Here is a 20815-nt window from a genome sequence, read left to right on the forward strand (position 1 = left end):
AATTAATCCGGAGCCCTCCACTACGGCACGACTCATCGCCTGCGTTGCGTCGGCGCGTTAAACCCTACAATCAAAGCAATAGAACAGCTGCACTGATGAAAAAGAAATGCACCACCTGTTAGACGGGCAAAATGCGAGGAAAACAGATGAGAACTCTGCGGTGTAAAGGAGATCACAGTTTGTAAGCCCCCAACCAAGGAAATAATATTCTGGCAAGCTGCAATATCCATGTAAACGCTGTAATCATCTAGACCTTGTGCAGTGTGTAAAAATTGCAGTAATGGGACATATGGCTCCGTACAATGGTTGCACATCTCGTTCTGCTTAATCCACTTAGAACCGTATTCATAGCTACTCGCGATGAGTACCAATTCGGAAATTTTATTAAGCATTTCACCAAGCTTTCTACGTTAAGAAAACTTTTATTCGAAATTTCAAAACAACGATTCCTTTCGTATCTATTGCTGGCCTTCTCAGGATAGTTTTATGAAGGAGAGTAATGCGCGGTAGTCGAGCGGAAACAAACTATAGCTGATTATGCCGTAGATATTCACTGTTCGCCACGATCGAATTCAGCGACCTCCCATGGTGGGTACTCTTAAACGATTCCGAAAATCTGCGCTTCCCATCCATTGAGCCACTTTCGGGTAAGTGTCTTCCTCAATTTTACAGGTACACCTGTTAAAGGGACCATGAGGCCAACCGGCATGTTTACTTTATTCGAAACGTGGAACTATTCATAGCCCGGAACAGTTTTTCTTAGCGAGAAACGATGCGTTCATTACAGAGGACTTTGAGTTTAACACGGCTGGTTTCAAATTGCCCTCCTCGCTTCGTGATGTCAATTATGTGCCAAAGTTCCCTCACGCTTCACGCAATCAGAGAGGCAATGCATTGCACACTCTATCACCAACCAAAGAAGTGGTAATTGTTCATCGACTCCGCACAAAATATTAAGATGCGGTACACAAAATACATACTGTTCTCCGTATTATAGACATTACGAAATAAAAAAAAATAATAGCAGAGAGGAAAACTTCAGCATGTACTAGTTACGACGTGTGCATTGAAGACCTTTCCATAATTTGAATTATTACCTGGAATACCAATGGTTAAAATGGGGCCCTGCGATGATTGAACGTGAAGCTTTCTCGCGATGGATTCTGTGGTTGGCCAATCCCACACTGCGAGTACGTGCTACTGCAAAGGTACGCACCACTTTTCGAGAATACCCACAGCAACTGTCGGGTGTGCACTCGGTAGGCCTAACGCTTGGGTTTGGGGTGTACGGCGCGAATCGGTATAACTGTTGCTGGCCGTTCGCTTCTGCCATGTCGACATGGAGTAAGCGGATAGCGCCGACTCCATAACGCGAGGGACTCAGTTTCGATTCTGTCCACGGGAAGCGTTTTTTTCTTTCACTTCAACCACGACCATTCATCACCGATGATGATTTGATGATGATTTCTATTGGTTTCCGCTTTGTATCGGGGTGATGACATGTCATCTTACCAAAAAGGAATAATATACCTATGTTTTACACTCTTGGTTCAATACTAGTGTTGTGGAAGAATGGAGTCCGAAGCCACCGCAACGACAGAATAACTGTATTTCAGTCACATTGACTTGCTTGTCACTACGATCATGGCGTCCGAAAGTTCCTCGTCTTTCTCCTCTTCTTTCTTCCCTAGCGTCCTCGAGCGATGTCCTCTTCTTCCTCTGGGTTACTTTGCTATGTGCGACACAATAAACTCAACAACTAGCGCTGCTTAGGGCAGGCACAAAAAGCTCATTAGGCACAAAATACTTTTTTTAGGCACAAAACACCATCGTAAGAGAAAGTTGGCTTTTCTGCAGCGCGTATTGGCACACAACACCATTAAAGAGAGCACTAAAGCTTCGCGTTGATAAATATGAATTCCCTTTTGATATTAAATTGGACGAGTGTATCCAGCATTCCTGATGTTCGTTTCTGGGAAGTGCCATTTAGTATAGCCGGTGCCTCAAACCTGAGCTTCACCTTTGCGCTTGCTCTCTGTGGGATGTTGCACCCTCAGCTTTGTGTTTAGCATGTAACAAAGTCGGCATCGCGAGAAACCACTATAGGAGCCTACCTTGTGACAGGCTTTCCGCAGTGATGACGTACTTGTCGTCCCGTAGCCACGAGAGCACGCTCGTGTAATCCCTGGCAGCGGCCGGCTGTATCTGGCACGTGAGCACGGCCGTGCTGCCTCGAGTGGCGAACCCGTCGTGCACGTTGACCTCGTACTCTTGCTGGATCACTGCGACAAAAGGAGACAATGAGATTGGAGCTCAGTCTTTCCACATCGAACCGTATATTTCACTTCAATCCAAGTGTGTGTACCACACGGCAGCATACCTTGTACGATATTCTTCATTCAACAGTTCAACGGGTTACTTTGAAACAGGCGGGAACTTTGATTTCCATTGGGTGGTAGCAGTGAGAGGATAACGGCGCTACAGTCCATTATGGCGAATCACTGCTCTGCACTTCCCACAGCTTTCACGTTGAGTGGAACGACTTTAATTTTTTACGTGCTGAGTACCTTAAGACGGCACAATGTTCGTTAGTGTCCCTTTGCATAGCATTTACAATCACACAGGCACCGGTAGGATTCGAGCCTGTGTCTGGTAGAGCAGACAGAGTTAGTGCCAGTCGTCTTACCCATTGGGCTACGACCGTTTTTTTTTTCTTTATTTCCAGACAAACACCGCTGTTACAAACTTAATGCACAATAACAAAACAAACCCATTGCACTAAGACATAAAATCACTGTTTCACTCTAGGATACAGTGCTGACTGCTAAAATATTTTCATTTTGGTTAACTTCTCCACTTGTGGCAACCAGTGTGGAACACATTGGCGTGCCTTTTGCACTTCAAGAAAAGAGAATATGGCCTCTCGGAAACACTCATTTGCTGGGTGCGCATCAATGTCCGGGTGCGGACTGCCATTCGGCATCTCCATATACTGTGCAGACCTAGAGGAACGCCACCATCATCATGTTCAATGGACAAATACCGAGTACCATGGGCATCGATTGGCAGATCTTGTTTCAGCGTACGTTGCAGCACATCCCAGAAGAAGACCCCGTCCCAACAGTCAACGAAAACATGTTCAATGGTTTCCGGTTTGTTGCGCAACCAACACAGTTCACCCCACGGCATAAAAAGGCCCTTTTCTTGCATCCATGTTTTCGCAAGAAGTTTCCCGGTGTGTAGTTGAAAGAAAAGTGTTTTACGTCCCGGTGCAACTGGCATTTTTTAACCCGTTTTGACACATCTCGACCTGTGCCAGCCGAGTGAGCAATTCTGTACATAGGAATGGGACAAACAGTGTCACAGAGATTGTTATACAGTCTCTTTTTAGTGACTACGCTCAGATACTCTAACGAAAACCGTGCGCATATGAAACGTAATGAGTCCACAACTTCTTTTAAAGAGCCACGGATACCTCCTTGCAAAAACATTGTGGTAACAGACAACTCAGGAAAAACCCTGCCTAATCTCACTTGGCAAACGGTGCGCAAAAAGGGATCTTTTACATCCCGCCAAACAGAAAGCGGTTTGCCAACTGACGTAAAATGAAATGTGTTAAACCTAACCCCCCTTCCCGTGCAGGTCGAAAGATATTTGTACGACTCGTTCTCTCCCAGGATGAACCCCAAACAAAAACTGCGAAAACACGATGTAACTTTTGGACGTTTGCCCGTGAAAAGTGAAGTACCTGCAACACATACCAAAGTTTGCTCGCTAAAAAAAGGCTGCAAATCGTTGTGCGAGCGAAGATGGATAAATTCACCCCCTTCCACTTGTCTGCCTTTTCGCTAAGCTCTACGGCTTGTTTCCTCCAAGAAGTTTCACTGTCGGAATAATACTCTAGGGGAACACCAAGGTACTTCCCCGGCGTCGTGACCCATTTGATATTTTGAAATACCACCGGTGTTGAACTCCACTCTCCATTCAAAATGCCCAGGCACATGTCCCAGTTTACAGCACATCCACTAACATAACTAACCATTTAACTGTATTAATGATCCTAGCAATTCTTTGTTGGTCTACGCAGAAGATAGCGATATCGTCCGCGTATGCTAGAACTTTATTTTCAGTTGCATGAAGTTGAAATTCCTTGACAGTGTCGTTTTTTGTTATGCTTAAACATAATGATTTAATGTATATGCAAAAGAGGAGAGGGGAAAGAGGACACCCCTGTCTCACGGACCTCTACACTTCTATACGCCTTCCAACCACTTTGTTAAAAATCAATCAAGTTGTATAGTCGCTATACACCATGCGCACACCCTCTAGAATGACTGTCCCGATGTTACGATGTTCCAAAACCGCCATACGTCCATCGGGGGGCACACGATCAAACGCATTTTCTAGGACTACCTTTAGCATTGCGATGCTGTATGCGTCACGTCGCAAATCTCAAGTGCACTCCAAGTCCGTGCCTTGTGTATGTTCGTAAAAAATGACCTGCCTTTAATAGCACATGTCTGATGCGGCCCTACTAAGATGCTAATTACAGTCTGCAACCTTCTAGCCAATATGTTCATTAGTATTTTATAACCAACATTTGTTAAGCTTATGGGCCGGTACGATGTGACTTGACGGAGTTTGACCATATCTTCTGTTTTGGGAATTAAAATCGTGTGGGAAGCCGAAAACGACGGTGGAAGCTTTTCAAACATATAAGCTTCTTCGAACACAGCAGTTAACGCAGGGGATATGTCATGTTTAAAGGCCTTATAAGAAGCAGCATTCAGGCCATCTGGGCCTGGTGACTATCCCAGGCGTAAGTTTTCAATAGCTTCCTTAACTTCATCGACGGTGATAGGGGATTCCAGAAGCGACTTTGCTTCATCATCAATTTTTGGCAGAAGTGACACAAATTTACTTTCGAACATTGCCAGTTCAATAGGGCTTCGAGAAAACAAGATCCTGTAGTGATGAAAAACAGCACGATCAATCTCTACGTTCTCGCTGCTAATTGTCCCATTATATTCAATCTCCGTTATTTCGTTACGGCGAGCGTATCTGTTTTCCGTCCCCAGCGCTCTCTTGGGTATTTCGCCCTCTATAATTTGCGTTGCGTGATAACGCTCCGCATCTATCTGCGCAAGTTTTGCTTTTGTGGCCCGTATCTCTTCTTTAAACGCCCCCGACCGTGAGTTGGTACCCGAGAGTTAAACTGCATACTCCCTCGCCTGTAACGGGGCAGAGTACCTTACGACCCTCCCAATGTCCGTCCGCGCACATCCGTGCGCACGCTACCATCAAGCGAAAATCTAGCGAAATTCGATTTTAGCCGTGAGTTGCAGTTTTATTTAGGGAATGATCAGGTGCAACTCACGGCTCAAATCGAATGACTGTCGGGGCGCAAATCGGATGTCACTCGGGGCGCAACTTGGATGCCATTTCGAGCCCCCGTACTCCGCACCCTCGCCATCATTCACGGAGTGGAGATGCTGCCATTTTTTAGGGGACCCTCCAGCCCGCTCTGAGCAGTGAAAATAAACTTGCGCGACGTTTAGGTTGCGCTGCCAGCAATATCTGAGCCAAATGTTAAATGCGCACGTGAAGCGTTAAGCTGGCAAATTGCAGTGGAAGATACGGGAAAACCAAGCACGCTCTGCAATTTCCCTCGTTATGCACCGCTTTAATTTCGTCATTACAGCGGTGACTGTCCAAATGGCTGCTGTTCGTAAAGGTCCCGGTTAATTTCTCGCCTTTCGGGTGACGACCAGGCGTCGGTGGCGCTGTGAACCAACCTCTGCTATGTCTGAACCTGTGCGTACAGTATTGGCGTTTTTTTTTTGTGTGTGTATTGAGTGCGCGCGGAGTTGGAGGGACGAACTCAATGCCTTAGTTTTAACCAGGCCACTCTACAACAAGCATTTATTGCTTCAAACATGCCCTACGAGCCTAAGCACACGCTTGCGAGCAGGTGGGAATGCCTGCTTCGCTTCTCCCCACAACGAAAATAGACTGTTAAAAATATTACTGATAAAGAACTTGCTATTGGCGGCTATTTTCTACTATCCCCATCCTTGTACAGTAGTTCCATCCCCAATAAAGGATAACCCACGTCCCTCGACCCACGCCTCTGTTTTTTAAATAAAATGGTGCCGTGACCAGGATGTGAGGACTACACAGTTGATGAACTGAAAGCGAACCGCCATATAACGACTACGTGAGTGACACGGCAACGATGGGGCTAAACTGCTACCAGTCAACACTGACCGCAGGCGGAAATGACCAAGAACCAGAAAGAAACTGAGGACGCGCCAAGGAGTTACCTGATCCCTCGCCCTCAGCGACGTTACCGATTCTTGCGGACGCCTTGCGGGGACCAACGGATGAAACGGCGTCAATTCCACCTATTATGACCGTTCTCGATGACCGACAGACATTAACGACGCTGAGCGCGGGCATGGAGGCTGAACCATTATCAACTGGTAAGCTGATTTGCCTTAAGAAAAGCCTAATCAAAAAAGATGAAATCCTGAAGAACGGGGACCGCGTTATTGAACAGCTAGTTGACCCAGATCACTGAACCGAAGAATTTGAAATCGTCGACGAATTTGAAACTTTAACCCTGCTGACCAAATTTAGAATGGCCCACTTATTCCCGGAGTTGCAGAAGCATTGTAGCCATGACATTGTAAAAATAGCCCCAGAAACACACAATGGTTTTTTGAGCATCAGCGAATCGGTTGTTCAGAACAGTAACTGTATTAACAAAAGAAAGATTTGATGACACCTTTTAAAAAAGCTCCTAAGGAACCAAAAGTCACCCAGGAAACTGATCCTTAGACAGAATTAATACATTAACTGAAAAAGTAGACTGCATTACTTCTGTTGGTTGCTCAGACTATTGCGCTCCCAACGATTAACTTCCCCAAGCTAGTCATCAGGGTAACGACAACGCAGTGGGGGAATCTGACGAGTTGTCTGGTTTGCGTAGTCTTTCCGGCCTGGACAGGTCAGTGTGCAGCGAATGAATCAATAAAGGTCCGCGAACACCGCAGGTGAGATAAGAAACACATCAGAAGTATCGACACCTCACAGAAACCTCAGACTCGCCCACGGAACCCACTGATCCATGCCGCCATCGCATCAATGCGAATTCAGAGGGCATTTTGCTGGTCAAGACAAAACGTAAAAAAAATCTGAAAACCCATACGCCCAAATGAAGACAGCGAAAACTAAAAAAATGGATGTACCTACGATGTGCAGATGCAACTTCCCCAAACAAGGCTACACAAAAGCCCCTGCCGACATGCCGAGTGATGAATAAAACGAGAGAGAAAAAGAAAAAGGCAGCCCCCCAAAGAGGGATCGTTCTTCGCATGAAAAGAGCCTGGCAGTACGTGAAACTCTCGACACGACAAGCGGTCCGACGCTCATTCTTCCTGAAGCTTGCACGAACACTGCCAAGTCATCCAGGACAGCCGGCGGTCAAAGCCAGCCGCTTGCCCTGGCCGGATTCTGCATAGCGTATGGGTAGGGTTGTTCGTTTTCGGGTAAAACCCGATTTTACCCGATTCTTGCACCCCGAACAAGTTTCAGGAGAATCGGGTTAAACCCGATTTCTCCCCGAATAAACCTCCCTGTAGCGATCTGCACAATCGTGAGTTGACGGTCTGCCGTTCTCTCCTGGCGCCCCGCTCACAAACAAACGGGTGCATTTCACCCTGCTGCTTGGAGAGTAGCGCTGCAGTTTTTATCCACGCTTTCTAGACAGGTCGCCGTGAGGGCGTACATGCACCCCCCCCTAAAAAAATGCTTGCAGAAGAAAGTGGGAAACACGTTTGAGGCCGGCCACGCTTCGAGTACATTGTGAACAAATTTAGGGTGAAAGAAAAGCAAAGAAATCTGCCCCTTTGCCCACTGCAGATTAGTCTCGGGTATGTGCACCTGCTTCCAAGAATTTCACGCGGAAGGGACGGGTGACCAGTCGGTGGGGGAGAGATTGAGCGACGAAGACGTTTTGTGTACAGGTTTTTTTACCAGCGTGGGTTCCAACCCGCATTATTATCGCTATTCTTCAGCCAGCCTCCGTCACGGTGACTTAGACGCGCTCGTCGGTCGGCCCTGCTGAGAGCCGTGCGTGGTGCAGATGATAATGTATGTCAACAAGGACGTGTAAAAAATCGATGACCAGATTTTCGAGAATAAAATGTATAATTTCTAAGAGTCAATGTTTACTGATTCATTCATTTTCAAACACCACTGATTCATTTTCAAACAAACACAAAATTTCGGGTAGTATACTGTATTTGCTATAATACTCTGGTGTCTGTCCCAATTACCAGCTTGAAACACCAAATTTAACGTGTTATACTTAAAAAGCCCGTGATACGTTTTGATAAGCTCAGTGTAAGTTCTGATAAGTACAACCGTATATTTAACCCGAAAAAACCCGAAGTAAGGAATGGTTTCGCAAAAAAACCGATTTTTCCCCGAATATAAGTTTGAAAAATACCGCCCGATTTTTACCCCCCGAATTTGAAAAAATATAAAACCCGAAAACGAACAACCCTACGTATGGGTCACAGGCGGCTGTTGGCGGAGGTAGAAGAACGAACTACTATGGTGCGGCTAGAGAGAGAGAGAGAGAGAGAGAGAGAGAGAGAGAGAGAGAGAGAGAGAGAGAGAGAGACCGATCTTTAATGAAGTCTGGCGATGTTAGCACGGCTAAAATGCCTAACTTGCTACGCCAGTTGATGGCGTGATGAAGATGATGGCGATGATGTTGAAGAACTTGATGTGCACAGAGACGTTGAGTTATTTACAGAGAATGGTCTAGACCTGTGTGTTGCAGGTACTCTATCAGATATTTTGTAGCCCGTAAAGCACGTTTGGGACATACCCACGGTCCTAACACAGACATCACAGCGATTGTGAGCACAATGGACCCCTCAGTAAGCTTGAGCAAGCTTTGTTCACTATTGGCTTCAGGATCTTCCTCCTCCAATTATTGCGTGGCCGGGAAGACGTTGAAAATAGAGATGAAGAAGAGGTGGCTATTGGAAGCTGCCTCCTTTCACCATCATTGTATAGCAGTTCCATCGCCGTTAAAGAATCACCCACGTCCCGCGAACCGCGCGTCTGTTTCTTTAACGTAGACTGTTCTACGTTGCCGAGAAAAAGAGAAAATTCCCTCCTTGTGATACACCGACGGCCTCCAAAAAGAACGTCGTAAGCCACTCCCCTCTCCGGGAGAGAGCTCGCAGCCTTTGAAGGGTGGTACAAACCATTAAGCAACTACTTCTGTTTCTACGTATATTCTTAAACACTCCTTTAAACCTTCTCATTTCTCTATCTACCGTATTCGACACTCCACAGCATGTCCCAATTCTCCCCAGCCATACGCTAGAATAGAGTATTGTATTTTTTGTGCCCCATTTCCATTAAGTCCCCACATTTTCCTCGCTTCTCTTCTCTAACAAGGCGCACCAGTCGGCTTTGGTGAACCTGGCCCGGGACATTCTTGACGCTTAATGTTGCATTTGCATTAAGGTTTTTCCTACTACTCCTAGTACAGGCTCGAGTTGAGATAGAAGGATTATGCGCTATTTTTCATCTCGCGTAGCTATAGTATACAGTGATACTGGACGAATTTTTATGATACTTGTGGGAGGAGATTGCTGGGTCAATAGACTTTACCGCAGAAAGCTTTTTGAATAGCCGGTAAGTGCTGCAGGGTCCCTTTAATGGGGGACTCCCACAATGCTGACGAAAGTGCTATTAAGAAATTAGCTGCAAAAGAGAACAAAAAAAAAAGGCAGAAAGACAAATTCACTCTGCTCTACTCAAAATCTTCAAGGGTTAGTGGGAAAGGCACACTACGCAGGCCGGCAGTTGGTAATGTGCGGATGATAATGAAGACAGTACCGAATAAAGTACAATGAGGGCACAAGACAGTACCGCAAAGGGTTCAATCGTAATTACAATGATTATCGTTGTAGCATGTGCTTGCCGGTGTAGACACAATTCCTTGCTCTCTCCCTTTTTGCCCTATTTTGTTTGTATACGCGCACCACTGAAGAAAAAGACGAGATGGTGATTGTCGTGACCACGAGGACAACAAGTCTAGCAATAATATACGTATTAATCAATAATAATGACCAATATTATAGTATTAATAAAATTATTATTAATAATTTTACTGAGGGTGTCGGTGGTTATGATGATGATGATGGCTGTGCGTGTAGCTCGTTGAACCGCTGCTATCTCATTTCATAGCCTGACTTTCTGAGAACGAACGCACCTCCGAAAGAAGAGGTAGCAAATTCTAATAAAGGGGAACAAAGGCTTCGCAAGAGGATACCGCACGTTCTAGGTCGAGCCGAGACAGAGACGAGCTGCTGCGAAAAACACGACAAGCTCTTGCCTAAAAGGAAAGGAAGATGGCAGACGCTGCGCTCGTTGTCATGAACGCTCAAATTTCGGAGACATATGAAACGAGGCACCCTCGCCGACACTGCAGAAGACCGAGAACGCAGACGAAAAAACCAACTACAGAACAGAGCATGAACGAATCGAAAAAGCGCATCAAGCGACAGTACAAAGGGAACAAAATAGAAGGGGAGGGGGACGGGGGGAAGAACACTGGGGAACAAAAGATGTAGGCAGGAGCTTTCGCTCCTGTTTTCTTTTCTTCTCAGAGCGGAGCACGAATTGCAGCGTGAGCAATGGCACGCAAGCGTAACGAACTGCATGCATGCATGCCTGCGCCAGCTTCCCCGCCAACACGTCTTGAGAACAAGGGTTTCGCCGCCCTCACTCGCCTTTCATTTGCACTTTTATTCTCTTCTCGCACTTTCGACTAGCTGGTGGCGTTGACTTGGCTCGGCTTATATAATATTCTATTCAGATTCCCTCGGGCCCGAGAATGAGTGCGCTGGCGCTCTCCGCGCGTACGGCATTATGGGTGCGTGGAATTGTTCTGCCCTGGTTTGTTGCACTTTGTGCCTGTCTGGCAGCTGCGCTTCCATGCGAAATAAAAGAAATGCGAATTGGATAACAAAGTTTGAAATAACGAATCGTTACTCGCGGCGAGATGTCAAACCAGAGCCGAACATGCTGAGAAAAATAGGGAGAGATGGCGCATGCTTTTGGAATTTGGTGTAAAAATACCTTTTCGGTGTAACAGCCCTGCGATGGAGAGATTACTTTTTATGTCATTACGAGTCAGCGCACTGCCGATAATAGCTGCGACAAAACACGCAAGGCTCGTCAATGACATCGCGTTTAACAACGGTCAATGATCCGAAACGTTGGATGCACGTGTTTAAAGGGGCCATGTAGACAAAAAAATAAGTTTGTTTTATTCGAAAGATTTCGTCTTTTATAGTGCGTTTGCACTTGCCCGGATGCAAGCGATGTTTTATTCACTGATAAATTATTCAATTTGCGTGAAAATTTTGATTTTCCCGTTAAATCGTGCGTTTTCGTGGTCTGCAATGACATCACAGGAACCGGTCGCTCTGCAGCGGATTTCGAAGCCTTGTTTACCCTTTGTGAACATAGATGGCGCCACCATACCGCGGGAAGCCGTTTTCTTTCTTTGGTTTGTTTTTGACCGTATTTAAACCTGGCCTATTTTTGTTCAGGGAGAAAATATTCGTTTCATGAAACGTAGTGCTCGCCCGAATATGGTTAGGCAAGACACCATTGCTTCCCTCAATCGGCCAGTGTCGTCTGAGACAACCCCGCAGCCCCGCAGCCCCGCAGCCCTGTGTAGCTAAACCAAGTATACTGCGCACAGTACCAACAGCAGTACGCATCGGTACGCATCGGTATGTTTACGTGTTCTTTCGTAACTTCCACTGTTTGCCCCACCATTCTAACTGCATTAAAAAGAATGTGGCCTAAATTTACACGCAAATAGCCCGTTCGGCAAGCTTATAAGCTCTGCCTAATCTGCGTTTGCTGTTGCCGGTCTCCGCCAATCGCAGAACTGGCTGGTATGGCATCATAGGTTCTGTTGCGGGAAATGAGCTAGTGGGTCGGATGGCCATTCCCTTTTTTCCTAGTTATAAATAGATTTTTAGAGCGAAGTTTACGTTTAAAGGGGTTCTGTTGCGGGAAATGAGCTAGTGGGTCGTATGGCCATTCCCTTTTTTCCTAGTTAGATATAGATTTTTTAACGAAGTTTACGTTTAAAGAGGTGTCAGTATGATTCTAACGATGCAATATTTTGAATGAACCAAACTTTTGTTTTGTCTTCATGGTCCCTTTAATATCGATTCACGCAAACACGAATACTGAATACGGTAAGCCATGGATCATACCGAGCACGTTACGAAAAAAAAAAAAACCGAGGTCGTGGGGGCAAAATTTGCCTTTACGAGGGAAGCTTCTTGGCGGATGAGGTACGAAACAATTTGCGTGAGCATTTGTCCACCTCTTTGGACGCCCCGGTCGACGACAGCGGATCTCGCTAACGGCGCTTTTTAGTTGCGCAAAGGCAAGCTGCGCCGCAAATTATGACATGGTGGTTTTTCTTTTTTTGAGCAGCGGACATGTCGAAGCTTTCTTCTGTTCCTGCGGATAGTTAACAGGAAATTCCACCGAAGCCGAGAGTGGCAAATTCTAGGCCAAGAAGTGGGAACGTAGGTGACGAGGACGCAAGAAGCCCACGAGCAGGTGTTAGGAACGCGCGCCTCAAGGAAAAGAAATGTGGTTACGGAGGTCCCGGGAATCGACCTCGGCACCTTTAAGCCATAAAACCGACAACCGCTTTCTTTACTCGGAGTATAACCAGGGTGCTCCGCGTTATGAAACCGACGTCCATGCGATTGCGCCATCATCGCATTTGGGGCGCATAGAATTTTCTTTGGATTGGTAGCGCGGACGTAGGCTTTGGACTTTGCGTTAGAACGGTTGCGTTATAACTGTCGCGTTAGAATTTCAGTTTGGACTTTGGTTGAGTTGAAGTGGACCGACTTTGGCGGATTGAATTTAGGACTTTAGGAGGGTGGATTGTGTACTTTGATTTACCTCAGTTTGCAAAGAGAAATCTTCGCTTTTCAACCATCTTTCTCTTAAAATAAAAGGGCAGACCTAAGAAAATACAAGTTATACCACACCTAAGAAAAGCCAAGTTAGAGCTAGAGCTCCCCTGTTTTTTCAGTATTTGCATTTACGTGGCGAAGGTGGCAGAATTACTTTTTTAATGCAAGTGTTACATGAGCTATTGTGCAATACTGCCGTCATCATTGATTCGTAGAGTAAAAAGCCGTGACACAAAAGCGACACAGAAAGATTGCGCTGCGCGCCTTCCATTGGCTGCGATGCATTTTACCTCAGAAATGCATATAGTGTTTCGTAAACGTTTGCCTTTGCTCGATATTTCGCAGCCTTCCGTCTAGCTATATCTACTGGATGATTCAATTCAGCCTATCGCTTGCGGTAAAGGGCACGGGCAGACAGTCCCCCCGGCGTGCCACCGGCGGCGACATTGAGGGACCAAGCGGCGGCGAAGCAGCCGTTAAATCTTCGCCTAAACACGTGTTTTGCTTACGCCGAAGCGCAGGCACAGACAGCCCATCCTTCGCTGAGCGATCAATCGCGGGCGAAGCAGCCTTTGTATACCCCTCTCTCCACCCCCAATCCGTGCACGCCTAAACCGGCAACAGGGGATGGGTGCATCATTAGGCGTGAAATACACCGGCGAAGGAAGACGGAAAGACTCTATATGCGGCCAGACTGATATTTTATTATTCTTCCGCCAGAAGCACTATGACCAGCTGGTCAACGAGGGACCCACCGCGGTGGTGGGTAAATCGTTGTGCTGCTGAGCACAAGGACGCTGGTTCGATTCCAGGCTGCGGCGGCCACTTTCCGGATGGAGGCGAAAAGCAAAAACGCTTGTGTGTTCAAGATTTCGGCACACGTTAAAGATCCCCAGGTGACCAAAATTAATCCTGAGCCCTCCACTACGGCGCGCCTCATAACCTGTGTGGTTTCGGTACGTTAAACCCCGTAATAAAAATCAATGAGGGCCGCCGACGCGACAAAGTCGCTCGGAATAGATTTCAAGTTAATGAAGAATTATGTTCTCAAGCCGGCGTTCCAGCGGAGCAAGTTGTTTAAACCGGTAGGGACCTTCAGCTAGAGGGCAAGGTGGAATTTGAGGCGGCGACGGCCGCGGCTACATTCTCCGCGGTGGCGGTCGCGGCGTCTTCAGGGCGTTTTTACACCCGTTCGTGTTATTCTTGATTCTCCGCAGTCATCTGATAACGGCGCTACGGCCGCCGTCAGCCGTCTGCGCAACTTGTGAAAGAGGGATCGGTGGTTGTGAGGGGAATAATCGTTGCGATAACCGCTGTGAAAGAGGGGACTGCGGTGGCGAAGAGGAGCCCCGGAGCGGAGCTGAGTAAATCGGCTTCACCAGAATGAAAACATGGGGGGGGGGGGTGAGACATATAGGCCGCCAGGACATGCCGTGGCGCCACCTACGAGTGACGTCACTTGTAGGACGCCGGGTCGTGTTGTCGCCTGCTGCAACACATCTCCTGTGTGTATGCGAAAGCGCGTTTTTTTTTTTGCTGTGGCCACTGTCTCGCCCTTTCTTGTGGATTTGATGCAGATTACCCAAAAAAGTTCCCTGCAGACCGAATAATCCACGCAAGCAATCAGCGAATTGTTGGTTCCCGGCGACACCGCCGCGTTTAGGTAGTTGCTACCATCGCGACCCACAGCTCGTACGCAGTCAGATAACGCCAAAGACGATGCAACTGATGCCGAGAAAAGTACGCTGTAATCTGATCAGGAATTACTTATGACGGGACTTTTATGAGACTGTGTGTGTAAGGAAATACCTTGTAACAGCGTCGGAAACGCGTGGCTCACTTGTGATCTCACCGCGCATACTGCTCGCATTGCCTGGTAAAAGAATGACTACGCGAGGACGGTGGTCGGATTGCTTTGCCGCACATGCTTACAAGTGTTGTTATGGCCTGCCATTTGGCTGAACCAGTGACTACTTAGCCTATAAAGTTTTTATAGTTATGCCCGGATTTGATTAACGATCCCTGCCGTAGCCTGTACTGTGCACGGTCGATATGTTTACTTTTCTCGACAACTTGTCCGCAATGTATGAATGGTATGAACGCAAGTTTTTAACGCCTTCGAGCGGGTTTGGACATGGCTATATTTAGTTTTCATTAGGACCTCGGCGTTGAAATTTATAATTGCAACGTGGGCTTTTGTCTGTTTACAGTGAGCCGGCCTTTCTCAAGCATCAATTTCGAAACTCACCACTGGTCACAGAAGGCTAGGCTGTGTACGAGGCGAAACACGTCGTTAATGATTTGGAGTAATGTGGAGTTTTAGTATAGGAGAACCGAGCGTTGGGGGCCCCCAAGAAGTTATGGGAACCCAAACGCAACACGCGCGCGCGCGACGGGAAGGTCTTCTCCAACAGCTCGCAGCCGGCTTCGTATGCACGTAATCGAGAGTTGGGAACTTTCGGCTTAGCGTCGCAGCAGATATTTCATCGCCGCTATTGTCGCAGTTGCGAATGACAGTCCCTAACACAACTTTTCACCGCACTGTCACCCTCTTCTCGTACGTGGAACTATGTAACCGCGGTGGCTGCCGTTTAATCAATCGATGATCACGATGCCTGCCACGGCCTCGGCCGATCGCCACCTTCCGGCCACTCGCCACACCGCGGATTGGGAAGCGAGAGCACCGAACGGGCAAAAAAAAAAAAAAAAAAAAAAAAAAAACCCTAAGTGCGGCGAACAAACTGTAAACTGATACTTCTTCCTATGGTGCTAATCAGCGCCTGTCCCGCATAAAATGGGACTGGGAACGTTTACTTTACTTTATTTTACTTTACCGCGCCTGAACGGGGGTCGGCGTAAATCGCGGCGGATATTTGAGCATCGCTTTGAAAAACACAGCTGATGACGCTACCTAGCACAATTCATCACACTAACATCCACTTTCGCCAATCTGGAACTTCTTTTCCACAACTTGTGTGATTTTGAAAAGCGGCGGAAAAGTTGTTGCTGCCGCGACCTGCGTCGGTTCGAGCCGCACCGTCGGCCGTGCGGGGAGGCACAGCGAGTGCGTGTGCTTCTGCGAGAAGTAAACTCTTCATGATTTCCTGCTTGATACATTGCTTGCAAACAAGGGAACTCTAGAAACATAACCCGGCGGTCGTCGTAGTCCACATTGTTGATCGGGGAAACAAGCCGCTGCTTACGCTTCGGTAGCATACGCTCATATTTGCGGATAATGTACGACAGTTAATACGGTTTAAAGTCCTCATGAGGTCAAACTGCACTTGACGCACAGAGAATTAACTTCAGATGACAGAAATTAACACGAAAATACTTTTAGAACACGCTTCCTAAGCGATGTGTCACACGCTGCTAGCCAACTACGCACCAAGATAGGAAAGGTGATCCTGGTGATCCTACAAGTGACGTCAAAGTGATCGCAGCGCCGGCATCTCCAGTGGTGGGCCTCGAGGCCAATAGTGCTTCCCAGTAAAACGCCAATGGCAGGTAGTGGGCGAGAACGCTTGTTCCTTGAGCTCATATAAAATACTATGTTTCGGTGGTGAACTACACGGCAGAAAAATGAAATTGCGAACATGTTGAGTAAGCGGCGTATTACCTTAGCAGGGGAGGCTTTTTTTTTCCATGGAGGAAGGGGGAGGGGGTGTACAATTCGCCCAACAGCCATATAAAAAGAAATTGAAGCCTTGAATTGTTGGAGGGCATACTAGACAAACTGTTTTCTAGTTGCGCAACAGGACTTATTACACACGTAGGCAAACCTTTCATCGACGGTAATTAATACCGTAGCATAATACGCATTTATTAGTTGGTTCCGCCAACCGTCTCAATATGCACCTCCGCTTTTGGAGCGCGAAAAACCCCGGGATGCGTGCATTTCAAAGATTACTGCTCCATTTCTCTTTAAATTATCCACGGGGACTGAGCTTGGCGGGAAAACGAATGGCCGGGAGGCCGCGCATAAATTTTGCCTTTATGTACGCGACGACGTGTGAGGTATTAACTGCGTTAGTTTAATCAAATGCAAAAAAAAAAAGGGAGAAAAAAACCTTTCGCATATACGGAGCCGAGCCCAGGCGTGCGGGCTTCACGAACTAACGATAAAAGAGCAACGAAAAAGAGCTGAAAAGCGGCCCTCACCCGTTCCACCGCCTCCGAGTGCAATTATACAGCGTGCTAAGCGTCAATATCTCCGCAACGTTATCGAGCGGCTTAGCTGTCATCTGCATTAGTTTATCGATCGCGCGGCCGCTTTTGGCTCTGGTTTGTCTTTTTTAGCCCCTAATCGCATTGAAGAGAGCGGAGAACGATAAAAAAAAAGAAAGAAAGAGGGGTGGAAAAACCTTTTACAGGGGAACTGCGTTGAGAAATTGAAGCGTTTGCACCTTAAAATTTGTAGCCGCTGAGTACGCTGCGAAAAAAGGAGGAAAATAAAAGAGGAAGGTGCAAGAAAAATACAGGGACGACACTTTGACGTTGATTATAGGTGCCCGCTGCGGGGAAAGGCGACGCTGGGGCAAGGGGAAATAAGTCTTCGTTAAAACTCGCCCCACGTTGTGCCCAGGCGGTGCCCATCGTCCGAGCGGAAATAACGCGTTTGTTGATATTTATGGCTCTCGTAGACCGTGAGCTACTCGTCCCGTCGCAATTTTCGCCAGCTGAGCTGGAAAATTACAGGGAAAGAGAAAAAAAATGCGGAAAAGAAATTTACCACTCGCAAAGTCACAATTATAGATTCTTCGACGGTTATGCTCCCTTTCTACACTCAACCAAAGATCACCCGGAGATATATTCACTCTCGTCGCCCCTTGAATGTAGGTGTGGGTTATAAACTCAGCCTAAAATGTGCGAGATCAAAGTAAATCGTGGGCGTTACTTGTAGGCAAATAATAATCTGTTGTGATTATTGCGAATAAAAGAGAAATCGCCCTGGAAATGCATGCAGATTTCACTGACAGACGTCCAGTTCACGTCAGAAAGAATACCAGGGTACCAGGAAAAAATAACACCAAGAATGTATATTACATTGCAAAGCGTAAAATACAGTTGAACTGCACATTAACGCCACACAAAGAGGCGTAGAACGCAGTCGCCCAGATAGCCGAATTGGTAAGGCATCCGGCACGTAATCATAGGGCGTTAATCGACCAGATTTAGGGGAAAACCCCAAGGTGGAGTAAGTTTGTGAAGGAAAGTTTGACATCCACCTCAATGCAGCCAACGGCTACAAAGGAAAGCTATACAGCTTTCTCAGAAACTTCGCAGTTGAAGAAAAATTCGTCCTGGTCCAGGATTCGAACCCGGGACCACTGCTTAACCGGAGCAGTCGCTCTACCAACTGAGCTAACCAGGAGGCTAGTCGTTAGTAGCGCGAAAGCGAATTTATCAACAACTCGAAGTGAAGGACAGGTGTTAATCGACCAGATTTAGGAGAAAACCCCAAGGTGGAGTAAGTTTCTGTGAAGGAAAGTTTGACATCCACCTAAATGCAGCCAACGGCTACAAAGGAAAGCTATACAGCTTTCTCAGAAACTTCGCAGTTGAAGAAAAATTCGTCCTGGTCCAGGATTCGAACCCGGGACCACTGCTTAACCGGGACCACTGCTTAACTTTGTAGCCGTTGGCTGCATTTAGGTGGATGTCAAACTTTCCTTCACAATCATAGGGCGTGCGTTCGGTCGCCACCCACCCCGTACGCGTGTTGTTTTCCAGCTTACTTTCTAACATAAAATCGAAGGATAACTTCAATAATTATAACACTAATTAAAAACCGAAAGAAAATAGCGCTCAAGGCAGTTGCCATTTTCATCGGCCAAACACTCCTGAGAGGGGGTACTTTATATTTTATTTATTTTATTTTTTATTTATTTTAGCACCCTAAGGGCCCGTGATGGGCATTACTTAGGGGGGGAGGGGTTAAAAACAAACAACACTATTTCACAGTTGAACGAGGTGTGGCATACAGAATACATCGATCATTCATCGTTCTTCCTCGTATCTTCTTTAACAGGGCATGTATGAACGCAACTAACTTAGTACTGCAACAGGGTTATGTATAAGGTGCAAGCAAGTGCAACCGGTAACTTCAAAATCGTCCGTAGACAAATTGCAAAGCATACATACAATAAAATCGAACATTTCGAAACTTTGTGCACATTACAGGATTACACTAGACAACTTAAACTGCAAAAAAAATGCACATTTTAAAACACCTTTTCAACAAGCAGTTCATAAGGCTTACTGGTCAATATTTTGGGTGATAAACGAATGCAATGCGGTTTGAAAGGAAGATGATTCTGTCAGATGAACAAGACTTGCCGGGAGCAAGTTCCATTCCTGTATGCATAAAGCAAGGGAGTGAGTTCTGATATTTTTGGTTCTAGCAAAAAGCGGCTGTACTTTGTGCGCATGATTAGTTCGGAAGGAAATGTGATGAGCCGGCAAAATATTGGATGACCTGAACGATGACTCAGAGTAGTAAAGGGAGTGAATAAACGACAAGCGCGAAAATTTTTTTCCGGTATACAGATTAGTCAGATCAAGAGAACGTTTCAGAGCAGATACGCTTATATCAGAAAAGTAGGAACGCAAGATAAATCTTGCAGGTTTGTTCTGCATGGCTCTCAGGGAGTTAATAAAGGACGCTTGGTGCGGATGCCAGATAACAGAAGCATATTCTAATGTGGATCTTAATAATGAAATGTACGCATGCAGTTTGGTATTGCTGTTCGCTTGAAAAAGGGGGCGTTTAAGAAATCCAAGTTTTTGAAGGGCCTTGTTAGTGATGTATTCAATGTGAGCGCTCCTGCCCAGATCAGAAGTAAAAAATATACCCAGATATTTGAATGAGCAGACTGTTTGGATTCGACCATTGCCAACAAAATACTCATTGGAAGGAGTATCTAAGAGGGTAGAAAAAGTCATGTGTTTGGTTTTTGATACGTTGATTTCCATTTGCCATCGATTACACCATTCGATTAATTTGGACAAGTCATCCTGTAGGCTAATGGCGTCATCAATGTTAGTTATCTGCTTATAAAGAACGCCAAGGGTGCTTATAGAGACGCAAAGATGAGTTAATACTGGATGCTTTATCATTAATGTAGATTATAAATAGAAGGGGACCCAAAACTGACCCCTGTAGGACACCCGACTTAACACAGCAGCTGCTGGATAAGAACTGATTTATGTTTACTGATTGAGACCGGTTTGACAAAAATTCTTTTATCCAGCGAGTACTTTGTCATTGAGTTGTAACTGTTGAACTTTAAACATTAATCGAATGTGGTGCACGCGATCAAAGGCTTTAGAAAATCTATGAATATTGCGTCTGTGTAATGGGACATGTGGATAGATTTGTGAAGGTCGGTTACCCATTCAAAAAGTTGGGTTTGACATGATTGCTTATTTCGGAATCCATGTTGATTTTGTAATGGTAAATTATTTGCATTTAAATGCGCAATGACGTCGGTGAATATAATATGTTCAAGTGTCTTGCAGCAAACTGAAGTTAGGGAAATAGGTCGAAAATTGTTTAGATTAGTATTATCCCCTCCCTTAGGTACAGGTTTCACATGCGCGTTTTTCCAATCATCTGGTATACTACTTGTGTGTAATGATTGTTGAAAAATTAGTGATAATGGAGCGGCCGAGATGTGAGCAGTCATTTTCAAGAGTTTTGGGCTAATGCTATCTGGCCCCGGACTAGAGCTGAGGGGAAGGTGGCCGATTGCTTTCACCACACC

At 46.2% G+C, this 20815-nt stretch overlaps 1 protein-coding gene across 1 annotated transcript in view; it reads right to left on the reverse strand.

Moving 5' to 3' along the window:
- LOC144175184 (cell adhesion molecule Dscam2-like) overlaps window positions 1–3491 on the reverse strand; it is a 97378-nt gene extending 93887 nt beyond the window's left edge. The window contains exons 1-2 of the mRNA XM_077704287.1: window positions 3476–3491; window positions 2115–2282 (exon numbers count right to left, since the gene is read on the reverse strand). Coding sequence (XP_077560413.1) covers window positions 2115–2282; window positions 3476–3491 — 184 coding nt within the window. The remainder of the gene's footprint in view (window positions 1–2114; window positions 2283–3475) is intronic.
- Window positions 3492–20815: the final 17324 nt, after the last annotated feature.

This window comes from Haemaphysalis longicornis, unplaced genomic scaffold (assembly GCF_048455015.1).
Source record: "Haemaphysalis longicornis isolate Haplotype H1 unplaced genomic scaffold, Haemaphysalis longicornis Haplotype H1 scaffold_3, whole genome shotgun sequence".
Taxonomy (NCBI): domain Eukaryota; kingdom Metazoa; phylum Arthropoda; class Arachnida; order Ixodida; family Ixodidae; genus Haemaphysalis; species Haemaphysalis longicornis.